Genomic DNA, 17,088 nt, shown 5'->3' with positions numbered 1-17,088 from the left:
ACATTCTCGAATACCTTATGCATTTCAATTTTCATAGCAGATCACAACTTCTTTTATATTTATTATTTCTTATCAAATACTCCTTAAAAATATATTTCAGAGTAGGTAGCGTGTTTGGATTTTATAAAATTATATAAATTACGTAAATTATCAATCTAAACGGTTTGTTCCTTCAATCTACCCGAAATAAAAATTAATTAACTTAATATTATGAGAAAAGCAGTAGAAGCACTTACCTTTAGAGACATTTTGTATGTATTTCAAATAATATTCACTGCACAGTAAAATAAAAATCCATCGCAAAACTGTTTCATATATTTATTACGCGAGTGTTTACTGTTTTAACTCAATTATCACATAAAATAACCACACCAATGTTACGATAAAGTTTTAAATATATATTAATTGTTTGTAATAATACGGTTGTTATTTTTGCATTAACATAAGACCAAACCGGCGAATTTATAGAAAAATTCAACATGCGCGACTACGCTACACCATTCACCATGTTGTATTATTTATTTTCCCTCCAGTCCACCCAATGAGTATTGGAAAAATGACATACGGAAATGAGTTGCAGTGTTGCCATTATGACTTTGAAATTAATATAATTTACGTAAATTCTTAACTATTTTAATAAAATTTTCAAGTTAAATAATAATTAACTTATAAATGCAGTTTTTAAACCTTTTTTTTTATTTATAAAAAAAAATTAAAGGACATGCACGCCATCTAGTTTAACTAAATTTAAAAATAATTCTGTGTTGATAAAGTTTTAAGAGATGGCGCTAGAACCAAACGAATAGGTAAACTCGAAAATATCTAAGCCACAAATACACCACTAGTTTTTAATCAATGATGTTAGAATTACATAATATCGATAAATAGCAAAGATATAATCATTTGTTTATTTAAGAAAGTCTCACCAAAATCAGATAGACACATTGCAGATTTCATTGACTTATTCGTTGATAGTATTATCACAGACTAATAATAATATACTACTTGTATACGTAGTATATTATTATTAGTCTGTGATACTACGTACATACAACGTAATACCACAGACTAATAATAATATACTACTATACAAGTACATAATACCATGTCTGGTTCATTACATACAAAAGAGGATTAATGTATGTATTATGAGGTATTATGTATAATAATGAAATGTAGATATGTATGTAGATATGATAGTGTATGTATAATAATGTAAAAAAAATGTTATAATGTAATAAGTACTTGTATACGTAGTTTCACAGACTAATAATAATATATTACGTATACAAGTAGTATATTAGTCTGTGGTAGTATAATATTGCTACCTACTACTTAGATATTATATTATTATTAGTATTATTCTGTGTGAAGCGTTTACTTTTGCGTTTACATTATAAATTATAACACCTATAATAATTAAGGAAGTGATATCCAGAAATTCGGTATTGTGTGAAAAATCAATGGGGTTTAGGAAAATACTTTCCCTTTACTATAAAAATGATTCAGCATTATTTAATTTAAAAAGTATTTATTAATAATCATAATAAAAAATAACATTGAATATTATGTAGACTATTTTACAACAATTTCACTTTCAATTGATTTTTAACTTCTTCAACGGCAGCCTTTTGATTGTATTTATCAGGATGTTTAGTAATATAATGCATCCGTAATTCCGTGGCTAAGTTAGTTTGGTACTCGCAACACTTGCATTGATAAAGATACATCCCTGGATGTTTTTTCCCTTTGAGAACATGTTTACGTAGATTTTCCTGAAAAACAAAATTGAGTGTTAAATATTCTCTTTGATAGATGGCGCTGTTATCAAACATGTATTACGTGTGGTATTTTTACACAAAAATTATACTTAATAAAGGCAAATTTATACAGCTATTACAATATTAAGAAAAAAGAATAAACTTACCAAGCTCCCACAAGTGAAGTTACAATGCGGACACGCGTATGGTTTCTCTCCTTTGTGGCAAACCATGTGTCGTTTCAAATGACTAATTTGATCTGTTTTAAAATCACAATCTGAACATTCATGAACCTTCGCTATCCCGTGACTTCTGCGATGCCTATAAATTAAATAACAATAATTATCTATTTAGTGGTAGCCAAAATAATGATTTTTTTTATGTTTTTATATCAGCGCCATCTAGGTATTTTTAGATGTATCACTACACTTAATTTGTGCTTAATTTTCATTTGGATAAAATGACATACGATGCATGACGTTCATAATAATATTTGATTATGCCACTAGATGGCGCTGACACAATATATTATATGGATATTTAACGAAAAGTTAAAAAATTATAATAAGCAGGTTCGATTCCCGCCTAATTTTTACCATTCATTAAAATCTTTCAAACGTTTACAAGCATTTTTGTTATAAAAATAATAACTAAAATGATAAGAATGTTATAAGTAAATCATCCCAAATTAAAGTATGTATTTAAAATTGCTAGATACTGAATTTAATTAAGTTCAAACTAATGTAAATTGTAATAGGTACCTAGGTACAGATTTTTTATTTTTATTTACCTGAACAATTGTGACGGAGTACTTGCTACAAACGTGCACTGCTCTTCAGGGCATTTCAATTCAAACACTGGACAAGCGTGATCGATCAATTCTTTTCTGTAAACATCATGATCAATAATTAATTAATTAATTATGAGATCCAACTAAGGATGGGAACGTCTATGATATTATGTGTTGTGAAAAATACTAGGATGTATTAAGTTTTGCATTTCAATAACAATCAGTTATTGAATTCGTCGATTTTAACTTGCTTAACTCTCACGTCTAATGTAGGTAAATACAAACATTATTGCTTTTATTAGGTCCTACATAATTAATTCTGTATGGGTATGACGTCATATTTCACAAATCATCAAAAGGCACTGAACCACAGACTGAACCTATAACCACTTAGCTAGATCGCATTAAAAAAGCTTTAAAACGATGCAAAGATTGCAAAAGTTTTAACAGAATTAAAAACATAAACTTTTGAGCTTCTAACATCTCAACGAAATTCTTCAATGTTAAATTTTATGACCTTATCATAAAAAGTAATGGTCAAAACAATAAGTTGACGAAATATAAATCAGACAAGGCAAGAACAACCATATACAAATATAAACTTCACATATGATTATGATATTATGCTACGTGAATTGCGAATTGAATCGACATCGATCCTAAACCCACGCTCTCTGAAACATATGACGAAGATTAGAAGTAAATAACGACTCTCATATACAACCTCCATATAGCGCATATTTATTACCTGTTAAGCGTAAAACAGTAATAAATAGAAGTGGACGAATCGCCATTACATAATTTCGGGGCGAGAGAGGCGCCAAGGAATTCGCTTGCAGCTAACGAGGTATGCGACCGTTGAACTTTTAAAATTGTTGCATTTTATTTCAGAAAACTGCGACAGATCCTGGCTTGTCTGTTTAATAAAGTTAACGAGCGTGGAGTATGAGGTTACGTTAGAAAGAAAAATAAATTATTTTATATTGATTATGTTTCGTTAGTCTGATTGTTGTGTCGATAAATCGATTTTTAGATTTTGTCGTAGCGTTTTAGGAATTAATATTTAAGATGGAGTGTTTGTTTGTTTAGATGAACGGAGCAATGAAAAAAAAATATTACTTTTGAAAGCAGACGAATTTACGTGCGTAAGTTAGACGAAGTTTTGATAAATTTAAATCTTTGAGATGTTTTTTCGAAGCGTAATAGGCAATGGCTGCTAAACTAGGCACTCATACATTGCTGGCACACATTTCCATGAATATAGAGTCATTTAAAATGATACCGTTCAACTGAATGTATGGCAAACGGCGTTAAGTTACCCAAACACCAAACTTAACCGGCACTTAAGCAAACTTTTCCAAAATTGGACTCTCAAAGTGTCATTACGCAAACACTACAGTCTATATGTTAACACTAAGTGCATTATGCACATCAGATGTACCAAGTTGCACCATCATGGCCGTTAGTGGCCTGAATGGGGCATCCTAAACTCGCTGTTATCACCGTTTTGTGGTGATTTGAGTACTTTTTATTTATGATGAATTAGTAATTAAATATGTATTCAGTATTTCAGTATTGTACTTAATACATCTGAATACTTATTTACATAAAGTAACTAACATTTTTGATCATACAACGTTTGTTCTTAATGCATATAAACAAGAAAATATGTTTACAGAATATTGTAACGTACAGCGAGCGTCTCACAGAAAATCCTTGTTTTTTCAATAAAGATGACAGTGATATCAACGATTTATGAGATGTGAAGTCACACCACGATATGAGCATCGGAGAATGAACTATGATTGAGATTTATTCAGTAAACACGACACAAGCGCATAAACGAGACGAGGAACGGGCCAAGTCGGGAATTATGTCACGCGAGTGGACAGATCAAAACGGTATATTTAGAAGCGACAATTCAAGAGATTGTCAAAGCGAATAAACCATTTGGCATATCGTACATATCGTCGAAACAACACGTGCCTTCAATAAAATGTAAGTGGTATTTTCAGTTACGGAGAGCATCCGGAGCGGGATTTATGTGTGTTCAGTTAAAAACGTCAACACTGGGACGGTATCAAAGTATCGGTGTCGTTATGAATGCGCCTGATATTTGTGAAGGAGTTGTGTGACGGCTGACACTGTTGCATCCGCCGGTCGCCGCGAATGTTGACGGCCTTTATTTTAGTAGCGCTTGCTCATAGCTTGTTCTATGATATTCAGTATTTTAGCACGTTATATAAATACCGGAATGCCTGGTAACGCTCGGACTGGATTAAATTATTTGTGATGTACAGGGACATCGAATAACTTGCTTTGAAAATGATAAATTTAACATTATGCTTCTTTACTTTATTAGCAGTCAACGAATTTTCAAATGGGTGAACTTGTTCTCAAATTCATCGCAAAAAAAACATAAAATAAAAACAAAATACTTACTCATCCTGAAACTTCTTTTTACATCTGCCACATTTAGGTTCAACTCTTTTTACAACTTCAGAACTATGGCCCGAACTCTGATCTTCATGCTTTGCTTTCATATGGTTACTAAGACTGCTCTGCCTTGTAAAATTTGCTCCACAAACCGGACAAGCGAAGGGCCTTTCAAACGTGTGCTGCCTTAGATGTTCCCTAAGAGACTTCTTTTTAAACACCTTATTGCATAAAGGACAAGGGTATTTAATAGTTTTGGAATCAGTGGATTCTTGCAGGGGGGATGTGTGGAGTACTTCGTGGAAGAAGCATTCAGCCTGCGAGTCGGTGGTGAAGAGGCATTGGCTGCAGTTCCAGAGACCAGAGCTGATGGCGTGCGGCTCGAGGAACTGACAGGCGTTGCGTTTGATGTGCTGCGTCACTTCTTGGGGTAGCGTGAACGCTTTGCCGCATTTGGAACATCTGTTATATTGAAAAATTAATTGAATTGTTTTTTTTTTTTATAAAGTCATATAGGTATCTAATGCACTTATTATAACCTTGTGCTTATTTGCAGCACAATAACCTATAAGAACCTTAAATACATATTTAAATTATTAAATTGTGTTTTTGTCTGCTTTTCTAACCTATCGATGAAAGGGTTGATAACTATTTTACCGAAATTCGGAAAAAGTAGGCATATAAAGAAAGACTATAACACAATTTACAAATTTAGATAATGATGATGATTAGCAAAGCAAATAACAGGGAAAAACATACTTTTTCTTTATATTTGGATGAATTCTTCGAACGTGATCTCTAAGTTCAATGACGTTCTTCAGAAGTACTTTTCCCGGACAGTACGGGCATTTCTTTCTCAAATCCTTAGTGCATAAACCACGAGCGATCATCTTCTCCTTGGTACGTACTCTGTGTTCGGACGTCTGTCTATGTTGTTTCGCCTCTGATGAAGAATTGAATACCCTAGAGCATACGAGACAAAAGAAAACTTTCGCTTTATGCTCAGACTTTAAATGGGAACATAAGGAAACTGAGGATTTGAACTTCTTCTTGCAATGCTGGCACTTGTGCAATTCCTGATACATATCGGTTGCTGTGTACGCTATGTCATGTCCTGTTTTCTTGCTATGTTGTTTTACTTCTATGTTATACCGAAATTCCATATCGCAGGTATCGCATTTTATTACTGACTTCTTGCGGATAATTATTGGCATTGATCTATTGATAACTGCAACCACTTCGGTGTGTTCAGAACTAGATAAGTGGTCGAGCATTTCTTGTGAAGTATCACATTCAAATTTGCAAAACGAACACCAAAATCTGCCACTCATTGACGCCACTTTCTGTTCATGTTCTTCGGAATACCAATGCTGCATGAAATTCGAAAGCCAGTTAGTGTAAAACTTGCAAGGACTGCATTGAAATGGTGATTGATGCACAACAGCATCCATGTTGTTTAATATAAGCTGTTTATAGTCAACGCTTTTCATATCGGTTGCTTTTCTGAAGTGATAGTGAGATATCAAGTGTTTTCCCATCAAGTGCAATCGAACACGTGATTTACAACCTGAACATTGTACAAAAATCGGTTTCCTTTTTCTCTTCTTTTTCGTTATTGTCTTAACGCTTTCTGATTTCTGTCTCTTTCTATGAAATTGTGTATAAATAGTGTCATTGGTGAATAATGTGGACCGTGTAGAGCGTTTCTCTGCTACTGTTCTTATCGGTTCTAAATGTCCAGCGAACTCTAGTTCATGCTCTGGAAGTACCTTTCTCATATGCAAGTTGGACATTAAATGTTTATCGTAAATAGCTCTAGAGCCTAGCCGGCGATTACAAGGTCCACACCAGTACTGTACGGAGCCTTTCGATTGGATCGTTGTTTGCATAATTTGTGTTTTATCTTGGCCCGGAACCCATTTGCCTTTTGTATGGTCAGGTGGCGGTGCGTCGTAATCATCTTCACGGTCATTTCCATCTATACTAAGTCGCTCCCATTCATCATGTTCTGGTGATGCTGGTCGCCACTTCCCACCTGTGTAGTTTGGTGGAGGTTTCCACTTTGCCTCATGAGGCGGCTCTTCCTCATCTTCATCTTCTGAATCATCAGACTCATCCAAGTCATCGTCTCCTTTGAAATCATTATACGTATTAATGCTATATGAAGATGTAGGTAGATCTTTCTTGGCCGCCCCGCTGATGCTCGCAACAGCATTGATCAGTTTCATTTGATTATCTTCACTTGTTTCTATTTTCAGGCTGTGTCCACCAATCCAATCCTCTCCTCTTAGATTATTTTCTAATGGGCTCATTCTAGGAATATCTCTAGATGTTGATGTTGAAGCAATTGTTAATGTGGTTTTTCTATCTGCACTAGATTTGTAAATAGGTGTCGGTGGCGTGAGTCTCGATAGCGATGAAGATTTTTTGACGCTACTCTGCAGTTCTAAGGACTGAAAAAATACATCAGCGCCGAGACTATACGTCGGCTCCAGCGGATCTATAGTAGGAAGCACCGATTTATCAACACTCTTCAACTTTCCACATCTCTCCTTTCGATGCTTGACGTAATTGTCCAGTCCGATTATAGTTTCGTTGCATTTGATGCAAAGGTGATTGTCGTCATCGTCGTCGTGTGGCGACAGCATCTGGAAATAGAGAGGAATATGAATACAGTTACGCGACGAACGAAAGCGATTAAGGGATGCGATGTCGTGACGGAGCGGAAATAACTTATTAATCGCGTGGCGTCTAGATATTACGGTGACATCTCGAAGGCCGGTGAACTAGAACATAAAATATGCCTTGAATGCGAATTATTCAACCGTAGCTATTTCGTGATGTACAATAGTGTATGCAAGCGGGGCTCTCATTACTGCGCAACTTTGTTTCGTTATAACTTATAACCCTATATTTGCATAAGACGATCTATCACTCTATTAACTTGAAGTCACTGTGAGTTATGAAAGAATTTGATTATTGTTTGCTGACAACTGGGTCGGAAAACGAAGGGAATTGCTGCAATATGACAGTAGTTTGGCTATAAATCACGATGTTGTTTCTAGAAATAAAGTCGGATTCAAAGTAGAATTATTATGTTAAATGAGCGTCTATCGGCGTAGCCTGCCCATAAATTATACAAACACAGCTAATATAAACTTATGAAATAGGACTAGAATTATTTACCGATTTTATTATCTAACATTAGACTTGTTCAAGATTTACATATTCTTTCAAAAGTTATACGCTATTTGTATAATTTTAATTTATTCAATTATTTTGAAATTTACTTATAGAATTGTACAGTTCGTCATATTGTTTCATTACAAGGTTTTCAGAAGGTAGTTCTTTTTCTTATTGCAAAAATTACAAAATGAAACAGCTGATTTAATGAACTTGAAAAAGGGGCAAACGATGATGTAGACAGTAGACAGGTCATTTCTATCTGTAACGCCGAAATTTATTTATTTAGCAATATACAGTATGTTACATTTCGCGTATCACCAATCTATTAACAATAACATGGACACGCTTCAATCGCGAGCGCACCGCCTGACACCATTGTCGCTGACAATTGACAAACCGCTGACAAATGACAGGTGACAAATGGCCGCGTCAGTTGCCGCTAATGACGTTATTGTCGTGTGTTCGTGGAATCTTTTAATTATGGCCGCGGTTTCTTCGTAGCGATCTTGGTTAGGCTGTGTCTGAACTCTGAACAAGGTGTACGCGGAAGGTAGAAATATAAGGATTTTCTTTCCAATAATTTTCTGTTGCGTTATAACGCAAATAAAATCGTTAAAAATTATAAAATCGGGTAAATATTTTTTTAGTTCTGTAATTAAGTACTAATGTTTTGTTGGCTTATGTTTAATCTAAGTAATTTCTTCAAAATCGCTGTATTTTTTCTAAATGTAACTCTACGAAATGGAAACTCATAATGCGTCTTATTATTGAGTCTATTATAGAAAGAAAAAATAATTATATAATTTAAAAGAATTAATAGAAGAGCATTTCTTTAAAAAAAATCTACATATATGGTGGTATATCATTTCTAATTAATTTAATGTTAAGTACCTACATAATTATAATAACATAAATTGTAGAGTACCAAATATTTTTATTGTCAAAAAATATAGGTATTCCATCCTGAGCATCTACGATAGAAGTTCATGAATTTTTTAAATACACCATACAAAAAAACTCTTATTCCAACCAAAAAAGCGTTTGCCCCTTGCCCCTTGCCCCACTGGGAGCTGGGCAGCAAATAAAAGCGAACACGGGTGCATCAGAAGTCAACCGTGTCTATTGTGTACATGTGTCCGTCAGCCCGCTGTCTGTCCGTCACTTGTGTGCGATCGGGTTACTTTCGTTTCGATACTTTTGGTGACCCAATGATTTTTTTTCTATGGAGGACGTTTTAATAAGTAAGTGTAACACTGTGATGGTATGGTGTTATTATACCAAATTCTAAAGTAATATTATTTAGTATTTTACTAGCATAAGGACCCGCCCCCACCGGATATGCTGTTGCACTCACATAGCAATTTACCGTAAAAATATATTTTTAGAGGAAAGATTGCTTTTATCTTTCTAGATCTCAAGTCCACTCAATGAATTAAACGCTGTCATCTTAAGCATGTTTAAGTAACAAAATATGACTAGACAAGAACACAATGTATTCCAGTAATATATTATTCTCTAAATTATTATAATTATAAGAGAAACGAAAATTTAAATTAATCTGGTTAAAATTTAACTAGTTTCATAGTTTATCGAGTTCATCTTCAGCAACTCATTACACAACAGAGACACCAAATCAAGTTTTGTATTATAAAGAATATTCAAAAAAAAGAATACAACATCATCCCATCAAAAAGTATCGAAATGCATCACCCCTCGTCGTCGTCAAAGGCTGTCGTCCTAATAACGACGTCGCCATCGATCGACCCCGCCCTGTCACCTCCGAGCCACAGACAACGCACTGCCCAGTGCATTCTACTTGAGACCTTCATATTTTGTGTCCGCTTTCATATTAATTCAATTATTCGATTAGACTTCTTCTAGAAGCTCTTTTAAATACTCTTAGCACAGTTTTTCCATTAACCACCGATTCAGAAAGCAGTATCTACAGAAAAGAAGCAGCAAACTCCGTAGTTGCTTTTTAAAATTATGTCCATTTAAAATTATTTGTGTAGAACTGATAGATTTTAAGAAAGGTTAGGGTAAAGGACGCGGGATTGACTCCCAGTCTAAGTGTTTCTTGGTGTTTTCTAAGCTTTAAAATGAATGATAGATTAATATTAGGCTTGATCTGAGTAGCTGAAATGTGCTAGGAAATATTTAATTGATGCAATGCATAAAAAACTTGATATTATGTTTTAAATTAGAGCTATCGAAATGGACCGCTTGCTACTAAGCGAATTTTATGCTATGTACCCATGTCTTGCTATTGTATTGAAAGGTTTCATTAATAATTCACGGTGTGTGGTTCAGCCTCCGGTGTATCCATTTATAGGAGGTTTTATTCTTTGTTATGATATTTGTATTGGAGCTGGATAATTTGCTTGTTTCAGACGTGAGGCAAAGGCATTGGGAAATTCACTTAGATAAACTAGAAGTTAGTTTTTGAACAAAAACGTATCTAATGATGATCTGGGTCAATGTCGTTTTCATAGAATGATAATATGTCTTTAATAATCCATGAAATAGGTAAATATTTTAATAGAAGTGATCTAGAGATTTAAAAACTGTTTTTATATCGTGTGATCTTATCAAATTCCCATAAACATAGATAATGAGCTACTTTCCGGTCTCAAGTTTCATCTTTTATTATACATCAAAATAGCATTAGTTAGATTTAGTACGAAGGTACATATGCTTCACTCATACAACTAAAGGTAAAATAATATGCAGAAGATCGTCTATAAGATACTCGTATTTGTATCGATAGATTGATATTCCTGTAAGAACTTGTCTAGTACAATTTTCGTGTTCCCTTCACATTATGATACCTACATAAAATATATTTAGGTGACTTCATATTTAAAAATATGTTTATTATTATGCAGATTTTTCAAATGTACGTATAATCGCTTCCCGTGCAGTCGAACGCAGGTGAAAGTCGTTAGAAGGAGCAAGTCGAATTCTCATAAGAAAGAATTCGATCATCAAACTGCAATTTCAACTTCTTTCAATTATGAAGCATATCAAAATTTATTTGACCAAAAACAGGTAACCTATATGAATCTGTAAAGCATTTCAAGAGGATCGCCAACAATCGCCGGAAAATCGCCTGATTTCACATCTTTCACAGGTAAGTTCACAGGTGATGATGTATTGAAAAATCTATTTTCATCGGAAATGTTAAATATCTAAATCGTAGCATAGGTCAAACTGATTTATTCATATTTGTAAAAAGTATTCAAAAGACAATAAAAAAAAAGACGGGTTGCATTCCGGGAGTGCCGGCAGAAGTGAAAACTTGATTATTATTAACGTTGAGCATGTTTGATATTTTGGAATGATATCCGTCTTACGCTTTTTCGATCAGGTCACGTGTCCTGACGCGAATTTAAGATTTTATACCCATTACAGAAAAAGTGCTCAACGCCGCTAAAGAAGTTTTCACTTCAAAAACGACTTGAATTTCGAATTGATTGGAAAGAAGTAAGACAAGTCCAATTAAGGCATCGCCATCACAAATATATACAACATTATAAGCGAGCGGAGCACTCCCCGCTGACGCGCACATAAACACAGAAACATTTCAAAAAGGTCCATTTCAACTGCGATGGATTTATACCTATTATTTATTGGGATAGCCAGCCTCTAACGATGACGAATACAAGATACGTAAACCCTTTTGAATGGTGATATATTCCCGTGCGTCCGCGGTATAAAGAACGCGGCAGGGTGCGCGTGCGGCGGCGCGCCATTGGTCGCCGCGGCGACTGCTCTCGCGCGCCGTGACGCGGAGTAATGATGGCTGTACACATAAACCAATGACGGATAGGCACCTTTTTCAATGCATTGTGTGTGTAATATACTTGTAACAGATACGGATCTCGTGCATTAACCGAGGGCCCCGGTTGATTGGTAATACGGAATACTTAATCTTCGCGGCGACTAATTTATTGGTATCAATTTTTAAGATAAGTTAGCTCGACGTTTTGCGGGAACCTTGATTTATGCGTTACTTATATTTTGTTTTACAATATTGTACGTTCTAAAACATCTCTCGTGAAGTTATTTTATGGGTTTATTTATCCGATTGTTGTGCTGTAAATCATTTGTCGGCGAGTCAGGTTTCAGATATTTTAGCTAGCTGCTAGATACATGGCATTATTACTAGTTGTTTGGACTTTGGGTTGCCTACTATCGAACTATATTGTGACATGTTACGACTCTAATCGAACAGGAGAGGAAATATTTTATGAATATTAGTGAAAGGCATTGCAGAAGCTGAGAAAATTATGTTCTACGTGCTACGATTTATCAAAATTGGTATCAGAAAACAGCATTTTCTACATAACAGCATTTTCCAAAAGAGACAAGTGCATGTTTTAGATATTTAGTAGGTATAGAACTAGCAACACAACTACTAGATACTTAATATTGATAGCTAGTTTAGACGTAATGAAGAATGCTAGTTCGGCATTCAGTGCTAATGAATCAGCGGATCCCGGGGGAGACATACGTTACCGGGACCTTGACTTATCTCCTGTTTGTTAAGATCTGCTTCCTATACTGGTGCTTTTTTAATGTCCAGTGTAGTCCTCTTAATATGTGATGAAAGACTAGGGTGAAGGAAAATTGCTTTTCTAGGCCTACTTCGAATTCTTTACCCGATTATTTTATTCATTATTGTAATAAGCAATTATGAGTGAAATATCTCTTTGTATCTTTAAGGTATCATCCCGAATAGGCTGTTGTTGTTCTTGTGTTCCACTGTTTATGAATCAAACACTCCTTGAGAAATTAAAATTTCATGGTAGGTATGTAGTGGCCTGTGGCAGTGATAAAAAACCTAATAACCTTTGAGAATCATCGAGTTACGAGTATCAAATAGTAAAAATAAATTTACCAACTCAAAATGATCTTCCTAACTGCTCATCAAATTCTAGAAAATCGTTCTGTAAACACAATCCTAGTGCTATAACAAGGTCTAGCTAGTTATTATCTACTCATCCAGTTACCAATTCCGTGCTCCTATTCGATAAAATACAATCCACATCTAATATAAAGTACTGCAGGTTATTAATAATTATATAGGTAAGGAGGAACAGCGAGGCTGGGAGGGAATCAATTATAGTTCTCATTAGATTTAGGCGTGGCCACCGATTTATGTTCAATGCACCTTTTGCATACCTGACGTGCGTCCAATGTATTGGCCATTTATTTATAATTTTTATGTTGGACTAGAATTTTAATTATAGCTGTATATTTGCAATGTGAACTAGGTAGTAAAGTGTTTGAATGAGATCAATTATTTATATTCAATTTAAAATATGTTATTCGAAAGATGCAGGTTACTTCATTCGAAACTGGCGGAAGGTAAACCGACTTTATATTACCTAGGTGCATATTTTCATATCTTCTATGTTGTATTTCCTTGATTTTAGAAAAAATAAATCTTCAAATACCCAGTTACTTTAAAATTTAGAGCGTCTAAGCTCAGTTCTACCAAAAATAAAGGATCTATTTTTCCAACCTCAAGGGTGAGTCAAGGCTAGGCTACGCTGGGTGGTACCCACAGTGGTACCTACGTTCATTAACCACAGGGTACACTGAATGGTACTGAAGAACCGCCGTCAGCTATCAAGTGGTATTTGGTATCATGTTGGTGATACCACACGTTTGTGGGATATTTTATGATTATAATATTATCTCTTACGTATATTTTCTTCACTGTGAAGTAAAGTTGCGGTATTTAGGGTAGAGGTACTTGTTATGTTAGTGTCGTAAAATCGAAAAATTATAAGCAAAATTTTTTTTTTTTTTTTTTGAAAACTGTACAATTAACATCTTTTTGCATACTTTTCTGTATGACACTGATCACTCTGTCCTAAGTAAAACCATGTTTAATTATATCATGAAGTTCAAAGACATAATAAACTGTATTTAAAATGCTTGCTTGCAAGATGGGACTGGTCGCGCATTCCCCAACTTCGGGGTAACCACGTGTCCGATAAATCAACAGTGGCACAATAACTGCAAGATTTCAATTAAACATAAATCTCGCGTGACGGCCCGCTAATGGAGTTGAAACTCGCCCCGCAATTACATAGATGCTTATAGCCAGACATATTTACTGTTCATTCACTTCAATTGTAACTATCACCTCTGAGTGGGTAAAAAAACTTTGACTCGTATTTTATGGACTTAAAAAAATAGAACAATTTGTTATGCAAAAACAATTAGTGTGTTAAATAAAAATTATGTTTGTAATGATGTTTGTATCATAATAAAAATAAAAAAAATATTCTAGCAGAGCGTGGTTTCGATCCACGGACCTCTGGGTTATGGGCCCAGCACGCTTCCACTGCGCCACTCTGCTCTTTATGAGAGCAACGAAATTAAGTATCATATTGCGCTTTCTATATTATAACTGAAATTTGTAAATTTTTAAAGCAAACAAAATAAATAAACGAATATAATAATTGATTTTATAGTTAATTAAAATTAAATATAATTAATTGGTAGCTGAGTCGTTTTCAAAATAATTGTACATTACTACAAAATGTTTGTCCCCCTAAAAAACCTTCGAAAAAAATATGGTTACGACTGAAATAAATCATTGTTAACGTTTTACAGACTAAACTTAAGCATACTGCATATCATTTCTGATAAAAAGCAATGAATTGCGATTCAAATTCTTACATAAATTTAATGTGAAAATAAAGTAACAAAAAAAGCTCCATACATTTTTTTATTGTCCCCTATGTGGACGACAATGAAAACCAATATTTTTATCAGAATTTTTGTATGAAACTTCCTATTTTTTTGTATCATAATTAAAAAGCAATGTTTGAAGTGTTATATCTGATAGATTAAACTATTTAAATTACCTTAAATAAACGAAGAATTACATATTATAAAAATGTCCCTATCAATCGTTACAATTTCGTGACACTGATTTATTGACATATTTAACCAACTTCTTGTATCACAAAGAAGAGGAATCTAACTCTAATCATTGGCAACAATGGTCATGTCACGAAAAGTAAGGTCACATTAACGCACCGCCATTTTGTTCGTCGTCCAGACATGGAAGAAGTCCAGTAGTGTGCTGTGCAAAAAATTTAGTTACAATTTCCTAACGACGTATTCTCAACAAAAGTAAGTACATTTTGAAGAATTCACCTACCACAATTGTAATATACTTAAATTATGACTAGAGTAATAGATTACACTTTCAATCTAATGGTAAATGTGATTATGTTTTGTGTAAAAGTATTTCTTAGGTTATTTTTTACATGTTACTGACGAACAATTTCTTGACATTTACTGTCGTCAGTAAATTGTAGACGGTAAAGCTGTGGTCTCATGTGTAAAGTATGAAAATAAGATATTAAAATGTGTGTTAAATTAATATAACGAATAATAATAAAGGAGAAAAACAATAAATCTCTCAAGATTATTTTTTTGTAACTACAGGCCATACTTTTTTAAACCATGATGTAGGGTTAGTAAAGTCGGGCTTAGGGACTTGACTTTTCCTGGGATCTGATAACTTTTTTATAGTGAAAGCGGATCAGTGAGTCTTGGCCTCCAATTTTACAAGTGGTTTCTGATGGGATAACGCTTGCCTTATTGCATTTAGTGTTGATCGCTTTTCCACCCACACGAGTGATGCTTACTTTTGTTTTTATTTTTATTCAAAATACATATATCCAACAGCTTTTTTTAGTTTCAGAATGCCGCTAACCGGTGCCGAACGGCAAAAAAATACATTGAAAAACTAAAAAAGCAAAACCCTGAAAAATATGAAAAGAAAAGGAAAAAACAGCTCGAGAAAGTGAAACAAAGACAAAGAAAAATATCAGATCTTAATGACAGTGAAAAAGAAGCTCGAAGACAAAAATGGAAAGAAGCTAATGATAGAAGAAAAGAAAAGGAAAAGCAAACAGAGAATTATAAAAATTGATTGTTTGTTGATTATTTTGTAACTAAAAATATATATTTTTTTTAACTAGTGACTTCTTACTTTTTTATATGTAATATTACCTTATTCTGAATACAGCCTTACTTTTACAACTTCCTGACATTTCCTAACGAAACAGTTTACTGACAATTTCGTGACGTACAAATATTTTGAAAATGACCCAGCTATGAATATAGAAAATGCAATATTCAACGTAAGATTAGCAAATATTTTAGATTTCTTCTCTTCGATAATGATTGAGTCGTAAAATTTTTACGATACAGTTTATATTTTCATGAATAATTCAAGGAAATGAAGATTTAAGAAGCCCACAGGCCAAGCTATTTAAAAGCGATAAAAACTGATTTTATCAATATCATTGCGATAGGAAGATAAGAATTAAGATATACGGAAAATAATGTAAATTAATAAAGAATCACTATCGTAAATTGTTTCAAGGTAAATATGGCCGTATAGCTAACTCTATTGCATGTCAAGCGCCTGCAATAAAAAAATAAAAAAATTAAAACTCGTCTTTATTGTTCCGACCGAGGCAGTGACGTGCTTATTAAGAGGGAAAATTGAAAATTGACTCGGCGAGATGATTGGCAAGGGAATATTAGCTGGATGCAATTTTACCGGCTTCATTGTTTGCGTTTTTAAAGGAAATTCTCGTGTGACGTTAATCCATCATTTTGGCGCGCGACATTGCATTACGCGGGAAAACATGGCGGTCGATTTATGTCAATTGTTTTTTAAAGGATGAGTATAAATTATATTTTATATCATAATATTGGATAAGTAATAAGTAGATATATTTTGAAAATTGTTAAAAAAAAAAACAACGTAAAGTCGGCAACACATCCTCGGACACGTCTGTAGATGCCTATGGGCTGTGGAATTGCTTACCATCAGGCGATCCACATGCTCGTTTGCCTTCTTCCATAAAAAAAAAA

At 34.0% G+C, this 17,088-nt stretch overlaps 2 protein-coding genes and 1 non-coding gene across 3 annotated transcripts in view; all 3 read right to left on the bottom strand.

The window, feature by feature from the left end:
- LOC149906180 (uncharacterized) overlaps window positions 1-535 on the bottom strand; it is a 46,972-nt gene extending 46,437 nt beyond the window's left edge. Inside the window, exon 1 of the mRNA XM_090105736.1 lies at window positions 237-535. Within this exon, the coding sequence (XP_089961862.1) occupies window positions 237-248 (12 nt within the window). The 5' untranslated portion in view covers window positions 249-535. The remainder of the gene's footprint in view (window positions 1-236) is intronic.
- A 1,042-nt stretch (window positions 536-1,577) lies between these two features.
- LOC149906179 (uncharacterized) lies at window positions 1,578-7,634 on the bottom strand. Its single transcript, XM_090105755.1, has 5 exons — window positions 5,746-7,634; window positions 4,993-5,448; window positions 2,551-2,646; window positions 1,928-2,081; window positions 1,578-1,775 (listed from the first exon to the last, which is right to left on the bottom strand). The coding sequence occupies exons 1-5, from the start codon at window positions 7,632-7,634 to the stop codon at window positions 1,581-1,583; spliced, it is 2,790 nt and encodes a 929-aa protein (XP_089961881.1). The 3' UTR covers window positions 1,578-1,580.
- A 6,839-nt stretch (window positions 7,635-14,473) lies between these two features.
- Window positions 14,474-14,545, bottom strand: TRNAM-CAU (transfer RNA methionine (anticodon CAU)). The gene has a single exon. It is a non-coding gene; the product is annotated as a tRNA-Met (tRNA).
- Window positions 14,546-17,088: the final 2,543 nt, after the last annotated feature.

This window comes from Colias eurytheme, chromosome 9 (assembly GCF_061535395.1).
Source record: "Colias eurytheme isolate Ceu_HAF_F1 chromosome 9, ilColEury1 Martin Lab GWU primary, whole genome shotgun sequence".
In the NCBI taxonomy this organism is placed as follows: Eukaryota; Metazoa; Arthropoda; class Insecta; order Lepidoptera; family Pieridae; genus Colias; species Colias eurytheme.
Note: the sequence above shows the minus strand (reverse complement) of the source record. Positions and strands in the feature narration are given on the sequence as shown.